The 22279-nt window shown below is 43.2% G+C and overlaps 1 protein-coding gene across 1 annotated transcript; it reads left to right on the top strand.

The window, feature by feature from the left end:
• The first annotated feature begins 1465 nt into the window (after positions 1-1465).
• Positions 1466-13112, top strand: LOC146983478 (homeobox protein Dlx3b-like). The gene is made up of 3 exons (XM_085785060.1): positions 1466-1973; positions 4485-4669; positions 11564-13112. The coding sequence occupies exons 1-3, from the start codon at positions 1643-1645 to the stop codon at positions 12023-12025; spliced, it is 978 nt and encodes a 325-aa protein (XP_085641186.1). The 5' UTR covers positions 1466-1642; the 3' UTR covers positions 12026-13112.
• Positions 13113-22279: the final 9167 nt, after the last annotated feature.

Raw genomic sequence — 22279 nt, 5'->3', positions numbered from 1 at the left:
AGTCCCACAAGTCTTTCAGCCTTTAGTATACTTGTAACACATTTGCATGAAGGTAGAAAGTAGTATACCAAAAGTATAATTAAGTATATATTTTAATACACTAACATCTAATTTTTAATGTACTTATAATACAAACAAAGTACACTTTAATTTAACTAATTAGGCATGTATTAGTACATGAAATGTCATGTACTTAAAGTGCACTAAATATACTTTAAGTTGTTCCACTTTAGTACACAAAAGTACACTAAATACACTTTAAGTTGAGCTTTTCTACAACTTAATTACAATTTAAATATACTTAACACAAAATTAGTTGTTCCAATTTAGCACTCTTCAAGTTAACTAATCTTAAACACACTTGAAATATAATGATGATTAGTGCGGCTTGAAGTACACAAAAGTATGCTAAATTTTAGTACACTTAGTACATTAATTTTTCACCAGGGTTGTGATGTCAAAAAGGGGTCACGAGCCAGAAAAGGTTGGGAATCACTGGGCTACATTAAATTTAACATTATTTTTTTCTAATATAAAAACTTGTATTTGGGTTGGGCAATCAAAACTTTATATTTTGGATATTACTCAAGCCTACAGAGGAGTAAATACTTCACTGTGTGAAAGGTCAGTAATGAAGAGATGTATTGATTTTTCAGGAGTCTCATTGGCGACACCTGGTGGTCAGATTATGTCTTAACTCGTCAAAAAGCCTCTTGAAAAGTTCTGAGTGGATGGAAACCTCCCCCTCTGGAGGCTGCTCTATGTCTCACTGCAGTCAGTGGGCTCGTCTCTTCTAAATGGAAACTAAAAACTGGCCCACAAATGACACGCTGAATAAGCTGCACTCTGAACACTCAGGTCGTTTATGGAGGTTTTTTGTTTATCTCCACTGTGTGTGTGTCCCCACAGCTTTATACACCTGAAGTTTATTGCAGATTTACTGTGGGGCTGTTCCTCTTCCCTGAGGCCGTGGGAGAAGCCCCGGGTCAGTGCGCGTAAAGAGGGGGCCAACCTTTCCTACAACAAGCTTTAATTAACTGTAAATAGGTCTCAACATGGGTCGACGGCAGCATCTGCATTTGAATGGCGAGGCTGCTGTAAAGCTCCCTGCGTAAACACCGCTTATCACAACACCATTGTGCGCGGCCCTGGCTGGTTAAATCTCCAGTCTGCCGAGAGTCTCGGATGTTGTTAAGCCTCCAAGATGCCTCCAAGTAAATGTTAGTTAGAGGACTTTACGGGGCCTGCCAACTGTTTATGCGCTCCGGCGCAGGCCCGAGGAGAGGCTTACTGGAGGTTTCTGTGGGAAGAAGAGGGAGCCAGACAGGCGACAGTCAGCGCTGTCTTGGCCTCAGGGCAGAGGCAGGGAGCGAGCAGAGGAGCCAATGAGAAGGAGACATCCACTCCCCTCAGTCCTGCCCGGCTTGGCTCAGCTCGGCGCGCCCTGTAATTAGGAGCTCTTGTTGGGTTGGGCGCCGCCACGGTGGACAGCCTGGCTGCTGCGTCAAGGGAGTTTGGAAACGCCAGCTTCCAGACTGCGTGTGGACTTCTGAGCACTCCAGCAGGTTTTTCCCTCCAGCTCCGAGCAAACACTAAAAGAAGAAGAAGAAGGAAAAAAAGAAAAGAAAAGAAACTCCTGAGAATGAACGGGCAGCCCTCACCTGTCTTCGAGGAGAAGAAACCTTCGCTCCCCGTGCTTGGGAGCTCCATCTCCTCCACCAAGGATTCCCCGACCCTGCCGGAGTCCTCTTCCACGGACATGGGCTTCTACAGCGGGCAGGATTTCTACCCGGCACAGCAGCAGTACTCGGCCCAGCACATGAACGCGTACGCCTATCACCACTACAACCTGAACGGGATGGGTCCCGGTGGCGCGTATCCCGTTGGCAAAGCTGAATACCCGTACAGTCACGCAGCGTACAGAGAGCACGGAGCCTTCAGCAGAGATGTGCAGGCGGCGATGCAAGACAGTGGTAAGTTCAACAACAGCACGACACAACTTATGTATAGAAGTGTTTTATAGCGCACAGTGTGAATGTTTTAATAATTAAATAATGAAGACATAAACTGAAGGTCCTGATCCAAGAGGGTCTTCCCTCCTCTTCTCCAACTTTGTCCAGGAGAGAGGAGAGCTGCATCACCTGAGGCTCATGTGTAACGTACTAGAGTTCACAAAACAATAAAAAACAAGAATCAAATGATATGTTTTAATCACAGGGGAAATAATATTCTTGTTATTTTCCAGTTTCCCTCCGCTCCTCCTGCTGATTGATGCTGATGCTTTCTCCTCTTGAACATCTGACTCTCCAATATGAGAAGATCAGAGAGGAGAGCAGCAGCTCATTTGCAATATAAGTAGGAGAAAAACATTTAATGAACACCTGTATTTCAAAGGGAATACTTTTAGGGTTATTTATTACTTTTAATTGATAATTCAGTTGCATGAAACATCTACATACTGTATTTAATGTTTATGAACTATATCATATACTTCAAGGTACTTTAACAGTTCAAGGAAATGTGTTACTTTCAACAGTAAAGCTGTTAGGAGAATATAGGCCGTTTGATGGATGTCTTGGATCAGGGTGAGGTTTACAATCCGGTCCCGTTAAAGGTCAGAAACTGAGTCAGAGTTTGCCTTGGCTGGCAGAAAAAGTCAACCATCAACTGTCACTGCAGCAGCAGCAGCAGCCTCTGGTCTTACATGCCAGGGATGTCACAGATTGCAAACCAAATTTCGATAGAATCTGTAAATTCCAGTGGTGTTGGACATGAACGTGAATAATAAACTTTATTTATAGTGATACGTTTCAAGGAAAGACTCTTTAATCAGCTCTCTGTTGGATTTTGTGCATTGTTCCCCAGCAGACTGATGCTCAGTGTGAGATTTCCTGTTCATCGGCTTGTCTTTGAACTTGATAGAGTGGTGAGGTTTATTTTGATAGGAATAGGCAGATGAGCCTGAAGGCTTTTGGATGGAAGCCACAGGCTCGCTGTCGTCACGGATTCTTCAACTTTACCTTCATCAAGACCTAATAATAAAGAGCTAATTTATGCTAAAAAGATTATTTAAACACAGATAAACTCAATTCAAACACTCATTCAAAATGAAACAAAAAAGTATAAAAACTCACATTCTTGTAGTGAGTGTAATCAGAATATTACAATACTCTCAATACACAGTTACTGTAATGGTATAACAATCAGAAAAGTGAACTAAAACTAGCAGACTTTGTGCTGAAGCTTTTTTTTTCCTTTTGGCTCTTCTTTCAACTCTGTGCAAACTGCAGAGGAAAAACAAACTCGACAGACTGGTGTACTGTTTTTGACATTCCAGTTGGGAGTTGACTCCTGCAAATGGCCTCAGGGGACTTTGGCCCACAGCCACACACATCAGGTGTCACGACATGTCAGTCAGCCTTTGCCTTTGAATCATCCAACGAGGAGGACTCCTTATCACGCAAAGGCCTGTGGCCACGCCCTGACAAATAAATCAATAAACAAACCCATCAGCAGGTCAGCTGTTTGTTATGTTTTTTTGTTTTCTTCAGAAATTCAAACGCACAGGACACAAACAGGAAGAGAAAGATGTGCCAAATAAGAAAATCAGCTAAATAATGAATGAATTAAAAATATCTAGGTTTAACTAAATCATTTTTGAATACTGACATCATGAGTCTAAACCTCTGTAAGTTTCCCTAACCTCATAACAAAGAACCTGACACTCTACTCTACATACTTGCAGGCTTTATTTTCTTATTTAGATATATTTTACTGTTGTTGATGTTTCTCATGACTCTTTTCTTTCTTTCTTTTTTTTTTCTTTTCTTAGCAATTTTAGGTCTAAATGCTGCCTCAAAGCCTATATTTTCTTTAAATTGTGGTTCAAAAGAACTCCAATAAACCTATTCAGTAAATATAAGCATATTTGACCACCGTTGTGAATGTGGTATGCAATGAATAATGGTTTCTCAAATATGTGAAATGTTATTCTACTGAATTATATTTTCCACACAAATTGCACTAGAACATTATATTTTTTGTCATTTCCATAGGTGCTGATCAAATATATTTGAACTGAACATTAACATAAAAAAAAATATATGTAAAAAAAAAACGATATAAATATATGTGGGTAGGAGAAAAAGAGCATAAACAGTGGAGGACGTATACTAGCGGGCCTCTAGGCTACATGAAAAGCACCTATAAATCTCTGTCTCCCTCCCCGGCTGTGGGAGACACTCAGACCAAAATTATAAGTTCAGAGTGCTGGCGGAATTTCTTTGAAATTTCGGGGTTGTAGCAGCCCAGGCTATTTTTGTGCTACAACTTCTCTGCACAGTGGAAACCCATTCAATCTCATGCCATTGTTTGTAGAAAATACTTCAAATCTACGAGTGAAAAAAAAGAAACACAAATCACAGCTGCTGTAAGGTTCCACAAACACACAATTAACAATGACCGTTAACCTTGATCTCTTGCAGTGAAAGAAGAACCAGAGATGGAGGTCCGGATGGTCAACGGGAAGCCCAAGAAGGTGCGCAAGCCCCGGACCATCTACTCCAGCTACCAGCTGGCCGTCCTGCAGAGGAGATTCCAGTCGGCCCAGTACCTGGCCCTGCCGGAGCGCGCTGAGCTGGCTGCACAGCTGGGCCTCACACAGACACAGGTGAGGCTACACATCCACAGGGACAGAGATATAATGCAGCGATAGCTAGAGGGAATCACAGGTGAAAACACTGTCACTGGATTCAAGTGTTGATCTAAGGTGAACCACGGTGAAATGTCAGTTTAATTACAAAAGATGAAAGCTTTAGATCTTTAAAAGCAATTTGAAACCAAAGAAATTTTCAGGCACACTGATTTAAATGTCAACTGGAAAATTTGAACTGTCAGTTGAAAATGAAAAACTGGCTGAAGTGTTAGCTGACACATGAGGTTCAAACAGAGATACGCACCGATGGGAAAGAAGAAATGTAAAACCGAGGCCTGACAGAATATGACAGATGTGAAGAGCCTGAAGTGACGATGAAGTAGAAAGACTGGTGGCTGGTGTAAAGTCAGAATGAAACCTCTTAGTGAAAGTAATGAATGAGTACAAAGACAACTCAACTACCACACCAGGCTCCGTTAAGATTAACCAAACACAATAAAACAAGATTAGAGCCGAGCAGAATACAATGACAGCAGAGTGGAGCAGAAACACATTAGCCCGAGTCTTCGCCGATCCTCGACAGCGCAGAGAATCCACTCTGGTTTACACAGTCATGCTTCCTGCTCTTATGATTTACCACATGAATTATCTTGGCTCAAGTGATAAAAGTTGAAACCTGCTGAGCGGGTTGTTTTATCAAAGCTACTGTAAATCATTGCTCAGTATGTGCCTGGGTAGCGTTCCTTTAAGAAAGCAGCAGCAGAGAGCACAAAGGCACTCGACCTGAAGAGTGATCGTCGTGTCATTTAGTTTGATCTTCGTTAATGGTTTGTAGAAACGAAAACATCAGCGTCCATTATGTTACATTTCAGAGCGTTGTAAATAGTCTGTGATGTGATTGTTGCTGCCACTTCACAGTTCTTGGACTGTGTCCTGTGCTTAATGGAAGGTAAATAATATGGCTTTAATGATGCCACGTTCCATTCCAGTGATACCTTTGCTGAAAACATATGGGACAAGTTGAACAAAAAAATATTGTACCTATAAAGCAGTGGTTCCCAACCTTTTTTTGGCTCGTTACCCCATTTTGACATCAAAAATTTCTGGAGACCCCCGATCACGCGCAGTCATGTGATCGCGGCCGCCAATCATGCATCAGCTCAGATATTTTTATATGCTGCATTTTATATTCGAGAAAGTGAAAGTATAGAATACAGTTGTTTAAGGTTACGTGTGGTGTTTTTAATAATCATTTTAAAAAGAATAATAATTAGTTAAATCTCTTTTATCAATTATTAGACATTTCAGGCGACCCCATTTGAATTCCAGGTGACTCCAAGTGGGGTCCCGACCCCAAGGTTGAAAAACACTGCTGTAAAGATTAAATTATCAAAACTGCCCAAAAAAAAAAAAAATTAATATGTTCAGAAACACCTTTAGCTCTGTTTTTAGTCAGCACCAGCTGCTGGGAAAAATATTGGATTGTTTGGCTGTTAAATGCTCCATTGTGTTTCTTTCTGCTGTGTTTGTACATGAGAGGTGGTGTGCTGTGTTCAAGGGTTGCTAAAAGTGGTGTTTACAGGTAGGAAACCAAAACAACTTGCTAAAAATGGGGGACCTTGAGTGGCAGGTGAGGCCGATCCTGGCACCTAAACGCAGCACGGTCTGCGCACCCTGCATGACAAGCACACAGAGAGGGCTTTCAAAGAGACAGGCAGGGATGTCCAACTATGGCCGGCCGCCACATCCACACTGTATGCCTGGTGTCCACACGACTTCAGGGTTTACTGGCCCATAAAATGGAGATTTTTTGGAAAGACTGCTGACTCTCATTGTTTTGTGTGTGTGAAAGGACAGAAACAGAAACCTACTCGGTGTCGGTCCCCTGATCAGCCTCAGCTTCATCAGCCCTGGTACAGCTTACATGTCACGCCCCACAGCCTCTTTATGAACCACACACTGAACGACCGTGTGTTATATGAAAGAAGTCACTAAATTAACAGTTGATTATCACCCCATTCTGTTGTCATCTTTAGGTCTGTGGTGCATTTTAGTGTCTTTCAGCCTTTTTTTCTTCAGCTAATTTTTCAGAAGTAGGAGATGTTTGTCTGAAAAAGCTTTCAAAATCCACTGTACACCGCCTGCAACCATAGACTGTAAAAAGAATGGACGTAGCGTCCGTGACGTCACCCATTGGTTTTGGGGAGTCGTTTTTGTGACTCAAATATGGCGGCCTGAACAGCGCCATGTTGGATTGGCCGGCCGAGAACCCGCCCACTGGCGTCGAAGCAGCTGTCCACGGAGCTGCTCGGACCTGTCACTCAACGTTTCCGCGCCCTGATTGGCTAGAGTTTTAACCTAATAACAGTAAAACAGTAGAGTTAAAAAAAATTCACCCCCCTCAGAGTGTGTGCGGGGGCAGAAACTATTGATTGAGACGAAAAAACGTTCTGACACCAGGCTTTTAACATGTTTACTAGGGGTGCAACGGTACAGGTAGCCCACGGTACGATACGTACCTCGGTTTTTGGCCACGGTTCTCGGTACGGTTTCGGTATGTGTTTTGTGCAGAGAACTTTTTTTTTCTCCCAAAATAATGTTTATAATTTATAATATTTCTAATATAGCTCTCCTCTCTCTCTATCTCTCTCACTCACACACGCACACGCACACACGCACACACACCCCTGAACTGTCTGTGAACAGCCCCTAGCCTAGCTCCTCCCTCTGCACACTCCTTTAGTCTTTCAGTAGGTGAACACTCTGAAGCCACTTTTCAAACAGAGATCGCGCTATACTGCCGTCATGGAAGACCGTCACTATGCTGGCAGCCACAGTCTCTCACTGGGAAAGAAGGAGTTAGTCTATTGTGTTTTTTTAAACAGCCTTTCACCACCTCTCATCCCTGTCAGTCAACTCCTCCTGCCGACCTCGGCCTCTCTATCGCGCGTGGGCACGCGGATACGCGACCACACACGTGCGGTGTGCATGGACAGAGTCCTGCTGGAACTCTAATAAAAGCTAAATGTGCTAAATCGCGCTAATAATTAATTAATTTCCCCCGCGATTGCGATCAGCGACCGCTCGTGCTGCCGCCTGTTTGTTTTCTTTTTTTCCCCTCTTCTGTGTGTGAGCTGCACTTTCAGTGTGATGGGGGGGAGTCACTGTGAGTGTGTGGAGGCTCAACAGTGATTGGACATCGACTCGCGGGGGCGGGCTTTCGCCTTAAACGGCCAGGCACACACATACACGGCACAGCTGCCTGTAAAGCAGCAAGAGCTGATGGAAGCTGAATCTGAAATACCGCGGTCCAAGAGCGTATTGCACCGTGCAGGCCGTACCGAACGGTTCGGTATTTTACCGAGAACCGTTGCATCCCTAATGTTTACTGAGGATGTAAAGTCGGCGATTTTAACACGGGGGTCTATGGGGAATGCTCCCTTCTGACACCAGCCCCCAGAGGAATCCGAGGGGATTGCAGTTTTTTGAACGCGGAAGTGAGCTTCACTTCTCAGACCGACAACTGCCCCCTTGCCTGCAACAGGCTTCTGAGCACACATTAGCTGGTAGGTAGGTCTGCTTCCCCCAAGTGCCCGAAGAACACAGATTAACACCATTTGCTTAAGGCGAGACACCCCAGGTGAATAGGGTAAAAAATTTAACTAACAGCTATTGCCATGAAACTTTCTATGTTTATTACTTAGATTGAGACAATTATTTTTTGTATTACATGTTTTCTTAAATATTATGCTTACATATGGAAATTAGACATTATATAATTAAATATGCGTGAATTTGTGTACATTTCCAGACCCGAAATCTGAAGATTGGATAAAGCCACTTTCAAAATTCTTGTTTTATTTTGTTGACATATTAAAGTCAAAAGTTTTTACAGAGGGGATTTTGGATATCTCTTTTTATCACTTTGTAAATGAGAAAATACTGTCACCAGCCCTAAAAAATCAAATTTCGCCCTGTTTTTAGGTATAAATTGTTGTATAAATGAGGCTGTGAATGATATATCAACAATCCCCTCTGTAAAAACCTTCAGAATATAGGCGGGAATACAACTGGAAGGTTTGGTGTCTGTAAGTGCTGCTGAACTGGAGATTTCGGGTCCAGAGTATAAGAAAAAGCTCATTTTGAGAAAACGGCCTTTAAAGATTCTATTGCAAAAATTCCACAAATTGGCTCTATGCACAGCTCTACTACTTAAGGCAGCTCCTTTATTTCCTGTATTACATTATTGGACAAACTGATTAATCCAGGTGTGTCTGACCAATGTGACTACTCAGACACACCTGGATTAATCAGTTTGTCAGTAAATAAAAGAGCTGCCTTGAATTTAGAAAGCAGTGGAGCTGTGCATAGAGCCCATTGTTACTGGAAACAAGAGTGTCTGGCCACTGTGAATTTTAAGGTGTGTGGGCCAGTAGGTCAGAGAAAAAAATAAAAATAAGAAACACTTTAGGTGTAGCCTAGTTGGGCTCATCTGTAATATGACAACCAATGTTTTCAGTTTCTCTCTGTCTGGCTAAAAATCATCTCTGGCCCATGTCAGTGTCATATCCGTTTCACCTCTGTCACTGAGAAGTAAACTACTGCACAACACGTGATTCTGAGGATCGATGCTCATTTTAAGCCCTGTACCAGCGCAGGGACATATTAAATCTCCGATCAGTTCATTCAGACGTCTGATGTGTAAAAAAAAAAAAAAAAAGCCACCGCTGTGTATCGCGCTGGTCTCCGGCGGCAAACACTCGTTTTTTTACGGGTGACAGCTTCCGCGATGACGCACTTTGTAAAGGGATCTTATGGCTCGGTGAGTTTCTGTGCTGTGTCTTTTGTTGTCTAGCAAGTGAGAGTTGCTGTTTTATTTTACGTGAGGATTTAAATCGATTTCCTTTCCCCGTTTTTAAAAGTCCCTCCGCTGTTCAGAGCGCATCACGTGATGCTTCTAAACGAATCACGCTGTCGGAAAACGACACCAGCCAATGAGACCCTCCCTCGTACTTTTACGATTCGTCGCTGGTACAAAGGAAATGACCATTTTTGGAACCGACACATTAGTGCAGGAGAGAGAGAGGGAGAGATAGAGAGAGAGCTTCACGGCGATACCTGATATGACAGGAGTCTGAACAGACCATAGACTGTAAAAAGAATGGACGTAGCGTCCGTGACGTCACCCATTGGTTTGGGGGAGTCTGTTTTGTGCCGCTACTACGGGGGTTTGAACCGCGCCATGTTGGATTCTACTTGCCATATTTGGAGCGGTGCAGCCGTTGGCCGGCCGAGAGCCCGCCCACTGGCCTCGTAGCAGCGGTCTCCGGACCTGTCACTCAACGGTTCTGTGCCCTAATTGGCCAGAACTTTAAACCTAATAACAGTAAAACGGTAGAGTTTAAAAAAAATTCACCCCCCTCAGAGTGTGTGCGGGGGTAGAAACTATCGGTTGAGACCAAAAAAATGAAATGTACCAGGCTGTAAATATGTTTTTTTAAGCTGTAAAATTGGCTATTTTAACATGGGGCTCAATTGGAGTTGCTCCCTTCTGGAGCCAGCCCCCAGCGACAGCCGAGGGGATTGCAGCTTTTTGAACGCGGAAGTGAGCTTCACTCCTCAGACCGACAACTGCCCCCTTGGAACAGACGCGGCTCGCTCCGCGATAGAACGCTCAGTTCTGGTGAATTTAGGAGAAATCTACAGGCGACACCAGTCAAAGTGAAGTAAAATAAACACCCATAATGTGTATTTTAGACTATTTTTTTGTATTAGTCTGAAAGAAGACATGTTATGGAAGCAAAATAGCCCAAAATCTCAAAATTGATAAGTGCATGAAAAAACGATGTTTTTGCCTGCCGTGTCTCGCCTTAAAGGGACAAAGAGGAGTTTGTATTTGGCTATAAAAAAGTCTACATTACCCACACTTGTTAATGGGTCCATGTTCGATAAATATATTGTTTTGTCTTTCTTGTTATTTTGTTAACATTTTGCCCAACATTTCCTACTTTCGTTTTCACGGACGCTGCCCGGCGGGTCATGGGAATAACGCCGCTAAATCGCCCTTTATGGTGGGAACTACGACGGTATCTGATCGTCTTCGAACCCCCGACTTTCATTCTTGATCAATGAAAACATTCTTGGCAAATGTTTTCGCTTTCGTCCGTTCAAGAATTTCACCGTGCGCGGGGAGGCTCATGGGAAATGTAGTGTGAAAACACCTCGCTTTCCAAAACTCCTCGTTGTCCCTTTAAATTTCTCTTTCTTACCTAATATAACATGCTTTCAACTTAAAGGGATAGTTTAACATTTTGGCAAATTCACCTATTGCCATTATCCCTATAGTCATAGGAGTAGGTTCATTACTTTTAATTATTGGTGCATGTTGTTTTGAGATCTGCGGGGCAGAGACGTGAGCTGCTCAGTGAACACAATGGAGGTGAATGGTACAGGTCCCCCGTCCCTCATCAAACTCATCAAATACACAATCCAACAACTCCAAAACACTCGTGTGGACAAGTTGTGACCTGCACATTCACCACGCTATGAGATAATAATGTAACATTAATAGACCAAGTTGTTTTCGAGGCAACTACATTCCAGACACGGCTTCTGGGCGGAGTGATTTCAAAAGAGCAAGTAGTTCCAAGTATTTGCTTCATGTGTCGTAATGTTACATAATTATACATGATTATCTCATAGCGTGGTGAATGTGCAGGTCACAACTTGTCCACGAGAGCGTTTTGGAGTTGTTGGATTGTGTATTTGATGAGTTTTGAGGGTAATGAACATGCCCCTATGACTACGGGGATTATGGCAAAAGGCGAATGTGCCAAAATGTTGAACTATCCCTTTAACATCTCCGTATTTCTGTCTGTTGCCTCAACATTTCTCGCTCTTCCCTTCCAGGTCAAGATCTGGTTCCAGAACCGTCGCTCCAAGTTTAAGAAGCTCTACAAGAACGGAGAGTTTCCGCTCGGGGACATTCCTCTTGAACACAGTCCAGACGCCAGCGACTCCATGGCCTGCAACTCTCCTCCATCCCCAGCCGTGTGGGAAAACAGCAGCAACAGCAACAATAATAACAACAGCAGCAGCAACAACAGCAGCAACAACAGCGGCAGCAGCAGCAACAGCAACACAAACAGCAGCGGCAGTATCAAGAATAATGCAATGCTGGATCCCTCCAGCAGGGGGCAAGCTCCCTATCAGCCTCCGGTGGACTCCTCGCCCACCTACATGGGGGAGTACGCACACCAGAACTGGTACCAGCCGCAGGGCGCGCATTTAGGTCTGCCGGCGGTGGGCCCGGCGCACCACACGCCGTCAACGGGGCCGTCAGCTGCACAGAGTATGGGAGCCGTTTACTGAGGCAGGGACCGTGCTGAACAGTGTGACTGGAGCCCTGCATGCGCTTTAACAGCAGGGGAGATGTCTTTTCGGAGCGCTGTCCGTGTCCTCAAGTCCTGACTGTAAAACCTGACCCACCACTTCTCTGATGTGGACGGACGAAAAAAAAAGCGCCAGTCTCAGTTGCCCCTTTGTCCTTGTCTCCGAACCTTACATACTCATAACATCCAGGTTGTGATAGCGCTCACTGGTGCTTGGACTGATACGACATTTGTATTTGAAATCACTGATAATATTTTATATATTTAATAATATGACCAAATCTTTCTTCTGGAAAACGCAGCATTTTCACAGTAAAACTGAATACTACTGAAATTCTGACAGTAAAGTTTAAGCAGGAAACTTTAACATACATGGGGCTTACAGGACTATATAATGTAGCTATAGTTAAAGGTGACCAACAGTGAAAGGCTGATAACCTTTTAAAATAAATAATCAATATCTGTCTCTGTCTGACTGGAGAGACACTCAAATGTACAGTGATAGTTTTTTTTTTTTAGTCTATTTCCACTAGGAAGAACGTCATGGGCTGAATATCATGACCAAATTGCATTCATATTGTTTGTCTGTGTGAAAGTTTTTTTTTTTTTTTTTTTACAAGACATGGTTGTGAGAAATTAAAATAGAACTGCGTGTGTGGAAGTGAAGAGCTCAGACTTGTGTACTCAGTGTTGAGGCGAGGCCGGGATTAAAAAACCTGCGCTCGACAATGGGGAAGAATGTCACACAGAACCAACAAGTTAAACCCCGGGATTCAAGATTGAATTTTGAATTTCATGTCATCTGGATTAGAGTTGAATAGAACCAGCATGGCCGCCATGTTTTCTTGCTTTAGTGTTTTTTTAGTCCTGGTCGGTTCCTGTTTCACGCTCTAATCCAAGGATTATGGCGTTATTATGATTCTGTTAAAGGGAAACTCAACCGATCCTTCACATCGGAATCTGTTTCTATTTGTGTTGGAGAGTTTTAATGCGTATGTGAAAAGGTTGTATGAAGCCTTGTGAGGGTGCTGTGCGAATCTGAGAAACTGTCTCCAGTGAAGACAACATATTAAAAAAAGAAAGAAATCTATTTCTACTTCTGGAATTAGGAAGTAGTGACCTTTGTAGTCGGCTCCTCAGCTTTGCTTGATGCAAGAAGCTTGAAGTTTCAAGTTTCAATTCAAGTTTGTCATGTCAACAACATTGTTGATTGGGATTTGTTTCAGTGGGCTTCACACACTGACATAAAAACACAAACATACACCCAAAACAATTTAAGTTTAAAAAAGTTAATCAGTAGTGTGTTTTTCTAAGGGCCTTTAAAAGCAGATAACATTTCTTCTGTCCAACCTCACCAGTGTTTTATAGTCACTGTGAAAGTCAGACCACCAAGGCGAGTATCAATGCATTTGATGACTCGAGTGTTTAATTTATCAGTGTTGCTGTGAGAATTTGTCCCATTATCATCATCATTGGCTCATTTATCCAGATGATGTTGGTAAAAAAAAAAAAAGTATTCCTGCATGTTATATCAGTATGTGTACAAGATGTGTTAGCAGCAGTTGTCAGCCCCCCTCTGGTTTAAGATATCTATCGATTAAATATCTCATCAAGCTGTAAAAATGGTATTTATAAAATGACGTCTTAATGATTTGATGATGAGCCCGTTCTTCCACAATGTGATCAACTATTCAGCCTGTGCAACTCCTCCTCAGCCAGTTGTTTCCAGAAAAATACATCTATGATAATATATATGGTTTTTTTTTAAATATGTTTGTGTTTTTTTTGTTTTGTTTTTTTTTACTGTTCAACATCCCTACACCACAATAAATGCCTTTTACACTCCATGATGCCACTACTTTTTAATGCACGTTTGTTTTCTGTTAAAAAGGTGCACCGTTGGTTCGACCCTAAACTGAGTTCATCCAGATTGCATCATCATGACATCATCAGGGTGATTTTCTCAGGCCTGCCAGGTGCACAAGACATTGCCTAACTGTTTTCACAAGCTGTGTAGGATTCCCTGTGTGGAGTCATCTGATGTACATGTGTGAGATCGTCATCGGAGTGGCTCACAGACTCACTACATCATGTCTGTAACACAAGCAGCAGGGGCGACAATGCGAGTTGGTGCTTCAACATCTGACAAATAAGTTGCATAGTTGTAATAATGTGCTGTACTCAGGTTTTTCTTTTTATTTATGGAGTAAAGTGTAGATCAAAAGTAATGCGACAGTGTGTGCCTTTAAAACATTTGTCATTGTTGACTTTTCAAAATAAAATGCCTCCATTTGAATCAGCTTCTTGTGTGTGTTATTTTCTGCAGATATGTGCGTGTGAACGAAGTAAACAAACACACATATACGCACGCACACAGAGAGAAAAGGAGTTGATACCGTGCTGACGGTGCTTTCCTGGTGAGAGTGAGTCAGACAAGAGATACAGGTTGCACCCAGCTATATATTACACACACACACAGTACGTGTAAAGGAGGCTGTGGGAGGTGACAGTGCAGCAGACACTCTGGAGTCTCTGGATACTAATAACACACCACTGACACAGAGAGAGAGGGGTGTACACTGCTTTCATGTGGCCCACAGTATGAAAGGGGAGGAGAGATGTGTGTGTGTGTGCGTCTGTGTGTGTGTGTGTGTGTGTGTGTGAATGAGACAAACAAGCCGCTCTCCAGCCTTTCAACCAACCAAACCCACAGGTTAGGCAACAAAAACAGGGTGTAATCAGGATGAGACGCGTTTTTTTTTTTTTTTAACAGGTTTACAGAACAGAAAAACTACAACCTCATAAAACTTCAAGACGCTTTGGTGAATTAAAAATTTGATGACAAGTTACACTCGACACCATCCTCAGGTTATGTCTTACTGCTTTTTATTCTTCATCCATACAGCATCGGTTCATAAACCCATATAAACCCTCAAATTCAATGTTTCATTTCCAGGGGCGTAACCAGACATTTTTGATAGGGGTGGCTCAAGTGGGGCACTGACTTATGGTGGGGTGGCATGAAGCGTGAGCACGTGCACACACAAACACACACACAGGTTTTGGCCATACCCATTTTGTCTGCAAAACCCATATCTACTTAAATTACTAATACTGCAAGAAAAATTAGACAGGGAAATACAGAAAATACAAAATAAAAGAGTGGCAACATACAATTGTGATAGAAAACCTCAATGCGAAAAGAAATACTTGACAAAAGCCAGTATAAACAATGTATAAAATGCCTCTGACTGGGAATCTAGCCCATTATATTTTGGGGTGGTACCTGGGGTGACCAATCAGATTTCAGGGGTGGCCCGTGCCACCCAAGGCCGCTCCCTGAATACGCCACTGTTCATTTCCCCCCTATTTTCTACATCATAGCACAGTGCTGAAGACCTAAACACTATGGAATAACACATCTGGAGTAATGTGGTGAACAAAAACAGTGTCAACAAAGCTAAATGTGTTGCTTTGAAGGTAATTTTGCACACTCCTGGGCTGTGTTCAAAATCACCCCCATCACGGATGTAGTGCACTATATAGTGTGTTCGCCATTTTGTAGTGTTGTTCGAATTCTCCGCGATTAATTGAATTCATCCACTATGTAGTGGATGACAAAACACCCACAATGCACCGCGAAATTGAGTGAACAAGCGATGTACACTACTTTCTACTCCCGTATCCCACAATGCAATGCGGTCGTGTTTTGCCAGAGAAGAAGAGGAAGCTAATTAGCATGTTAGCTACGATTTATTTAGGCAATTTACCAAAAAAACTCCTCAGACGTATTTGCCTTCGCTCCGTTTGCCTCGCCCGAGGAGCAGGAGTTGGGCAGCAGCATCCGAACATTAACAGGCAGCATTAAATCAATCTAATTAAGAAACTGTAGTAGAAGTAAAGACGATCTGACGAGCTAAGCTAATAGCCACAGAGCCGTTAACGGCTCACGGTCGGGACAACAGTAGTTTAATACCAAACCAAACTTCCGATATTTCAACAGTTTATTGTCCGAGTAACACAACCACACAGAATCACATCCTAAAATGTTCCCGCAAGGGTCTGGTTTTTATTATTTTATTTTTATGTGTCCGGTTTGTTTCATACATCCATGGTTTGTTTACATGATTCTCGGTTCCGTCACAGCAACACCTGGCGCATCAGCTGACGCAACCACGTCCAGAAAATTACCGTCTAGTGTCCGAATTCTCCTCCCGTCATTCCCTACATCGTGTACATGATGTAGTCCACTATATCACATAATGTCGTGGATAGGGAGTGAGTGAGTGAGTGGATGATTTCAAACACAGCCATGGCGTTCCCTCAACCAGCTCCACAAGGTCGTCTCTCCCGCAGTGTTTTTGTTTGTGGTTCACGTGGTAACAGGTCTCATGGCTTCAGCTCATGTCGACAGCCTCACTCTTTTCAGTGATCGTCCTATATGGTCGTCACCCTCACAGAACTTTGCGGTAGTTTGGGCGTCACAAAGTGCTACATTACACTACACTGGGTTAGCAAAGATGCTAACACTAGTCTAGGGCGACTGGGAGATTACTGCAGACCCACTCCCTCAAGAGACCACAGTCCAATGACCACAACATTTCCAGGTCTCTATTGTTTTTTTGTTTTTGTTTTTTTGTTCCATGCCACTGTAACAGAAACACAATTTCTCAGGCTTTGGTCAGGGCCGGCACTAGGATTTTGGAGGCCCTAAACAAGACGTTTGTGGCCCCCAAAACACTCCAAACACAAACACCAAGTCACACACACACACTGCTTACAGACTGAATGAACAGACACACACAGAGATGGACAAATTAATTAATCACAAATCTCTTCGATTTATTGCTGCAATAGTTATAGGAGTTGCTTGATTTCTGCATTAGCAAAACAGTGTGCATTATGGTCAGAGTGGAGGTGCGCTCACTGCGTTACTACTGAAACATAGCCTACTGAGTTCTCTATGGGGGAGTAGCATCCTATGCTATTATGGGCTACTGTAAAGTATATTTGGAAAAAAACTTTAATGAGGAGAACTGTGCGATGCGAGTCCGGTCGCTTTTCCACTGTTTTGCTAACCATTTGTTTTCAACAAAGCCGGCCAGGAAGCAATCCATAAAGTGGTGGATAACCTTGTGATGTTACAATGTGTATATTTGTGTAGTCTTATCTGTCATAAACAAGTGATTACAGGTTATGGGGCGAGACGAGAGCTGGGACACTGGGTCGGAGGCTCTGCTCTTACAAGGTTGGTTTTCAGCTAAGAGACTCTCGGTGGAAAGCAGAGAGCCTCCATTCTCCCTGTAGCCTACCAAGTTACAAGTAATTTATTTAACCATGACAGTTATCGAACCCCAGCCAGACAATGGTGAAGCTTACTGATGTTTTCAAGAAGCCTTTATGCTCAGCCGTCATCCTTATTTGAACATAAATCTCCTTTTCCTTTCATTCATATCCGTTCTTTCAACACCGTAAGAGCTTGTTCCCAATTCCAGCTGGGTGCTTAACCATATGTTATACCATGGTCTGGGTGAATCCTCGATTCTGATTGGCTGCTGGGTGTCCATTAAAAAGTGATAAAAAGTGATAATGGACTTCGCGGAAGCAACCGTCCTCCGCTTCGCGTCGGACGGTTCACGCCTCCGCGTCGTCCATTAATTTCTGATAATGGACACCTCGTCGGGCATTATCCCTTACATGTAGAACCCTTTAGGAGCAGAATTATCATGCCTGACTGCACCGTTTGCCGTCTGCTTCGAGAAACGTAAAGAAAACAACAATACGGGAGCTTGTTACTTCCGGCGCCTGATCGCCAAAATAAAAGCACAGGAAGTGAATCTCTTTTTACCAGAAAGTCGTTTTTAGAGTTACTTACACTCCCACCAATCATGAGTGAATAATAGAACATCATACCATGTACATTAAGCACGAATGATTCTAACAAAAAATTACCTTTCCTATATAAGAACACACATACAGCAACTTATGACAACCTTTAACCACTGTGTCAATATTTTTAAGGTATGAGAGAATGATACTATGAACCATAGGAGAAGGAAACCAGTTTAGTCAGCTTCCAGCAACAGGACTAGTTTCTGGATTGGGCGCTCTACTTCAGACATCTTGTGGAGACGCTCCCCATTTTTGCCAAGCTTGCTGTCACCGAGGCAGATCTTAACCCTCCTTACAAGTCCGTCTTTGTCAGTAGTGGTTCCTGTGACTCTAGCCAATCTCCACTCATTCCTATGAGCCTCCTCTCCTTTCATCATGTCTCCAACTTGTAAGTTCCTTCTGGGGGTGCGCCACCTTTGTCTGAGAGCGATATTGGCAAGGTATTCCCTTCGCCACCGACTCCAAAACTGTTCTGCCAAGTATTGGACATGACGCCACCTTTTCTTGCCATATACAGGACTGTCTCAGAAAATTAGAATATTGTGATAAAGTCCTTTATTTTCTGTAATGCAACTAAAAACATGAAAATGTCATACATTCTGGATTCATTACACATCAACTGAAATATTGCAAGCCTTTTATTACTTTAATATTGCTGATTATGGCATACAGCTTAAGAAAACTTAAAAATCCTATCTCAAAAAATTAGAATATTTCCTCAGACCAAGTAAAAAAAAAAGATTTATAACAGCAAAACAAAATCAAACATTTGAAAATGTCAATTAATGCACTCAGTACTTGGTTGGGAATCCTTTTGTATGGATTACTGCATCAATGCGGCGTGGCATGGAGGCAATCAGCCTGTGGCATTGCTGAGGTGTTATGGATGCCCAGGATGCTTCAATAGCGGCCTTTAGCTCATTTGCATTATTGGGTCAGGTGTCTTTCTGCTTCTTCTTCACAATACCCCACAAATTCTCTATGGGGTTCAGGTCAGGGGAGTTGGCAGGCCAATCGAGGACAGTAATGCCATGGTCAGTACACCAGTTACTGGTGGTTTTGGCACTGTGGGCAGGTGCCAGATCATGCTGGAAAATGAAATCATCATCTCCATAGAGCTTTTCAACAGATGGAAGCATGTAGTGCTCTAAAATCTCTTGGTACACAGCTGCATTGACTCTGGACAGCGGACCAACACCAGCAGCTGACATGGCTCCCCAAACCATTGCTGACTGTGGGAACTTCACACTGGATTTCAAGCAACTTGGATTTTGCTCCTCTCCAGCCTTCCTCCAGACTCTAGCGCCTTGACTTCCAAATGAAATGAAAATTCCAACCAAGTACTGAGTGCATGTGAAGAAGAAGCAGAAAGACACCAGACCCAATAATGCAAATGAGCTAAAGGCCGCTATTGAAGCATCCTGGGCATCCATAACACCTCAGCAATGCCACAGGCTGATTGCCTCCATGCCACGCCGCATTGATGCAGTAATCCGTACAAAAGGATTCCCAACCAAGTACTGAGTGCATTAATTGACATTTTCAAATGTTTGATTTTGTTTTGCTGTTATAAATCTTTTTTTTTTACTTGGTCTGAGGAAATATTCTAATTTTTTGAGATAGGATTTTTGAGTTTTCTTAAGCTGTATGCCATAATCAGCAATATTAAAATAATAAAAGGCTTGCAATATTGCAGTTGATGTGTAATGAATCCAGAATGTATGACATTTTCATGTTTTTAGTTGCATTACAGAAAATAAAGGACTTTATCACAATATTTTAATTTTCTGAGACAGTCCTGTATGTCCTCCCTGACAAATTCTCCTGAAGGAGGTAAGGCCTTGGCAGATTTCATAGTCAAGAGATGGTTTGGGGTAAGCGGTTCGAGACTGTGGGGATCGTTGAGGTTGTTAACTGTCAGTGGGCGGCTATTAACTGATTGATTGATTGATTGATTGATTTATTCGTCCATTCCACAAAACATTAACATACACAAACAAGTCAACATTTCATAATCAATATGGGCGAAAGGGCAAAGGCAGAAGCAAAGCTTATTAATGCCTACCCTATTTACAGGAAGAAAAATTACAATAACAAAACAAAACTAAATTTGTAGGAAAATTACACTCGAAGAGATTAAGTAGAGTGAACAGTATCAAAACGAAACAAACAGAACATTTAGTAAGCTCGGGGCTCGCCTCGAACTATGGCCATAGCCTCATAGAGGAAGGCCCGGAGTGACATGTCATTTAGCCTGCCAGAGGAAAGGGCAAGTGTAGACCGTAGGACGCTCCTCACGGTCCTAATCTGTCTTTCCCAAACCCCTCCAACGTGACTTGAATAGGGTGCGTTCATGACAAAGTCACATTGTTTGTCAGCAAGAAATGCAGCCAGCCGGTCTGCATCAACTTCCTTGAGAGCCTCTTTGAGCTCGTTTTTGGCTCCGACAAAGTTGCTTCCTTGGTCAGACTTAATCTGGCGAACAGCGTCCCGTATGGCGATGAAACATCTCAACCCGTTGATCAGGGAGTCCGTGGACATGCTGTCAAGCATCTCAATATGGACTGCACGGGAACAGAAGCAAGTAAAGAGTAGTCCATACCTCTTGCTCTCCTTTCTTCCTTGCTTCGTAAGAAATGGGCCGAAGCAGTCCATACCACAGAAGAGAAAGGGGGGTGATGGTTCTACACGTTCCGGGGGAAGATCAGCCATCCTTTGTTCTTCAGTCGGTTTCCGGTGCCGTCTACAGGTGACGCATTGATGAATGTAGGATGCTACTGCCCGGTTAATTCCTGTTATCCAGTAGACGTTGGCCTTAATCTCATTAATAGTGAGACCTTTACCCTGATGTTTTATCCTTTCGTGAAAGTGTGCAATCAACATCCTTGTGATGTGATGATCATTTCATTTCATTTCATTTCTTTATTTATTGAATTGGGACAGTGCACATTCATCAACACTGACACATTAAGCATCAGTGTAAATGTGCCGGACTTAGCACAACTGCTAAATTTCAGCCGCAGTCCCAAGGCAGGTTTCTTTGGGGATGATTGCAGGGTGCTTGACGGGGTTAGGAAGAGAGGAGCTACTCAATCTTCCTCCCACCCTGAGCACACCAACTTCATCAAGGAATGCATCAAGAGAGTAAAGTGGATTGTGAGATGGTAGGGGAATCCCTTTGCTCAGCAGTTTCAACTCTTCTTGATACACATTTTCCTGCAGACTTTTGATTATGCGATGCTCTGCATCTTCTCGTTCTGTTACAGAGGTGAGACTGTTTGACTTGTTCTTGCTGATGCGTCTTAAAATGCGTGCAACAGCTCGAGTAGCAGTTGACCAAGACGAGAACCTGCACAAGCGATCAGCCAGGCTTACTTGTTCTGTGGTCCTTGTGGTGAGTGCTAAAGCACTTCTGACCTCTGGATCTCCGATGGTCAACTCCGGAGTCTCGTCTTCTGGCAGCTTCATTTCCTTGTTCCACAAGAACTTGGGTCCAGTGAGTCAAGTAGATGACAGAAGTTCACTGGTGGTCAAGCCACGGGAAGCGTGGTCGGCGGGATTCTCCTTGGTTGGTACGTATCTCCACTGGTGAGGAGCTGAGCTCAACAGAATCTTCTGAATGCGATTAGCTACGAATGTATGGAACCGCCGTGCTTCATTTTTTATATATCCTAAGACCACCTTTGAGTCGGTCCAGAAGAACTCCTCAGTGTCAGCAAATCCAAATTCCTCCTTGAGCAGGTTGCTTGTCTTCACCGAAACCACTGCCGCCGTCAACTCCAATCTTTGTTGGTTTTGTTGGTGAGACATGTGATTTCCCAACAACTAGGGCGCAGTGAACATCTCCCTCTTCATTTTGCAGTCGCAGATATGAACACTGACCGTAGCCCTTAGTGCTGACGTCAGAGAAATGATGGAGCTCTGCCTTTAAGACCTTCCCAAATCCAGCAGGTGAGTATGTGCGGGGTATGGTGACATTATTCAGATGAACCAAATCATTTCTCCACTGTTCCCATTGCAGACGAAGTTCGTCAGTGAGAGGATCGTCCCAACCTGTGCCACGTCGACACATTTCCTGAAGGATGATCTTCGCCTTGAGCAGGATGGGCGCCACAAGACCCAGAGGATCAAACAGAGAGGCTACTGTGGACAGGATGCCCCGGCGTGTAGCCGGCTGTTCCTTGAGGCTGACGTTAAGCCTGAAGTGGTCAGACTCCACGTCCCATTGAATCCCGAGAGCTCTCTCGAGTGGCAGATCATCAAAGGCGAGATCCATATCCGTCACATTGGTTGCCCGTTCAGAGGATGGTATACTCTCTAGTACGTCTCTGTTGTTAGACAC

The sequence above is a fragment of the Trachurus japonicus genome, chromosome 8 (assembly GCF_045865225.1).
Source record: "Trachurus japonicus isolate A0001 chromosome 8, Traja_1.0".
Lineage (NCBI taxonomy): Eukaryota > Metazoa > Chordata > Actinopteri > Carangiformes > Carangidae > Trachurus > Trachurus japonicus.
The sequence above is the reverse complement of the archived record's forward strand: the minus strand, read 5'-3'. Positions and strand labels throughout refer to the sequence as shown.

Bases quoted from the DNA above. Each gene is read 5' to 3' on its own strand.
- LOC146983478 (XM_085785060.1), top strand. From the start codon at position 1,643: ATGAACGGGCAGCCCTCACCTGTCTTCGAGGAGAAGAAACCTTCGCTC. The intron at 1,974-4,484 runs GTAAGTTCAACA...GATCTCTTGCAG, and splicing joins GGCGGCGATGCAAGACAGTG to TGAAAGAAGAACCAGAGATG. The intron at 4,670-11,563 runs GTGAGGCTACAC...CTTCCCTTCCAG, and splicing joins TGGGCCTCACACAGACACAG to GTCAAGATCTGGTTCCAGAA.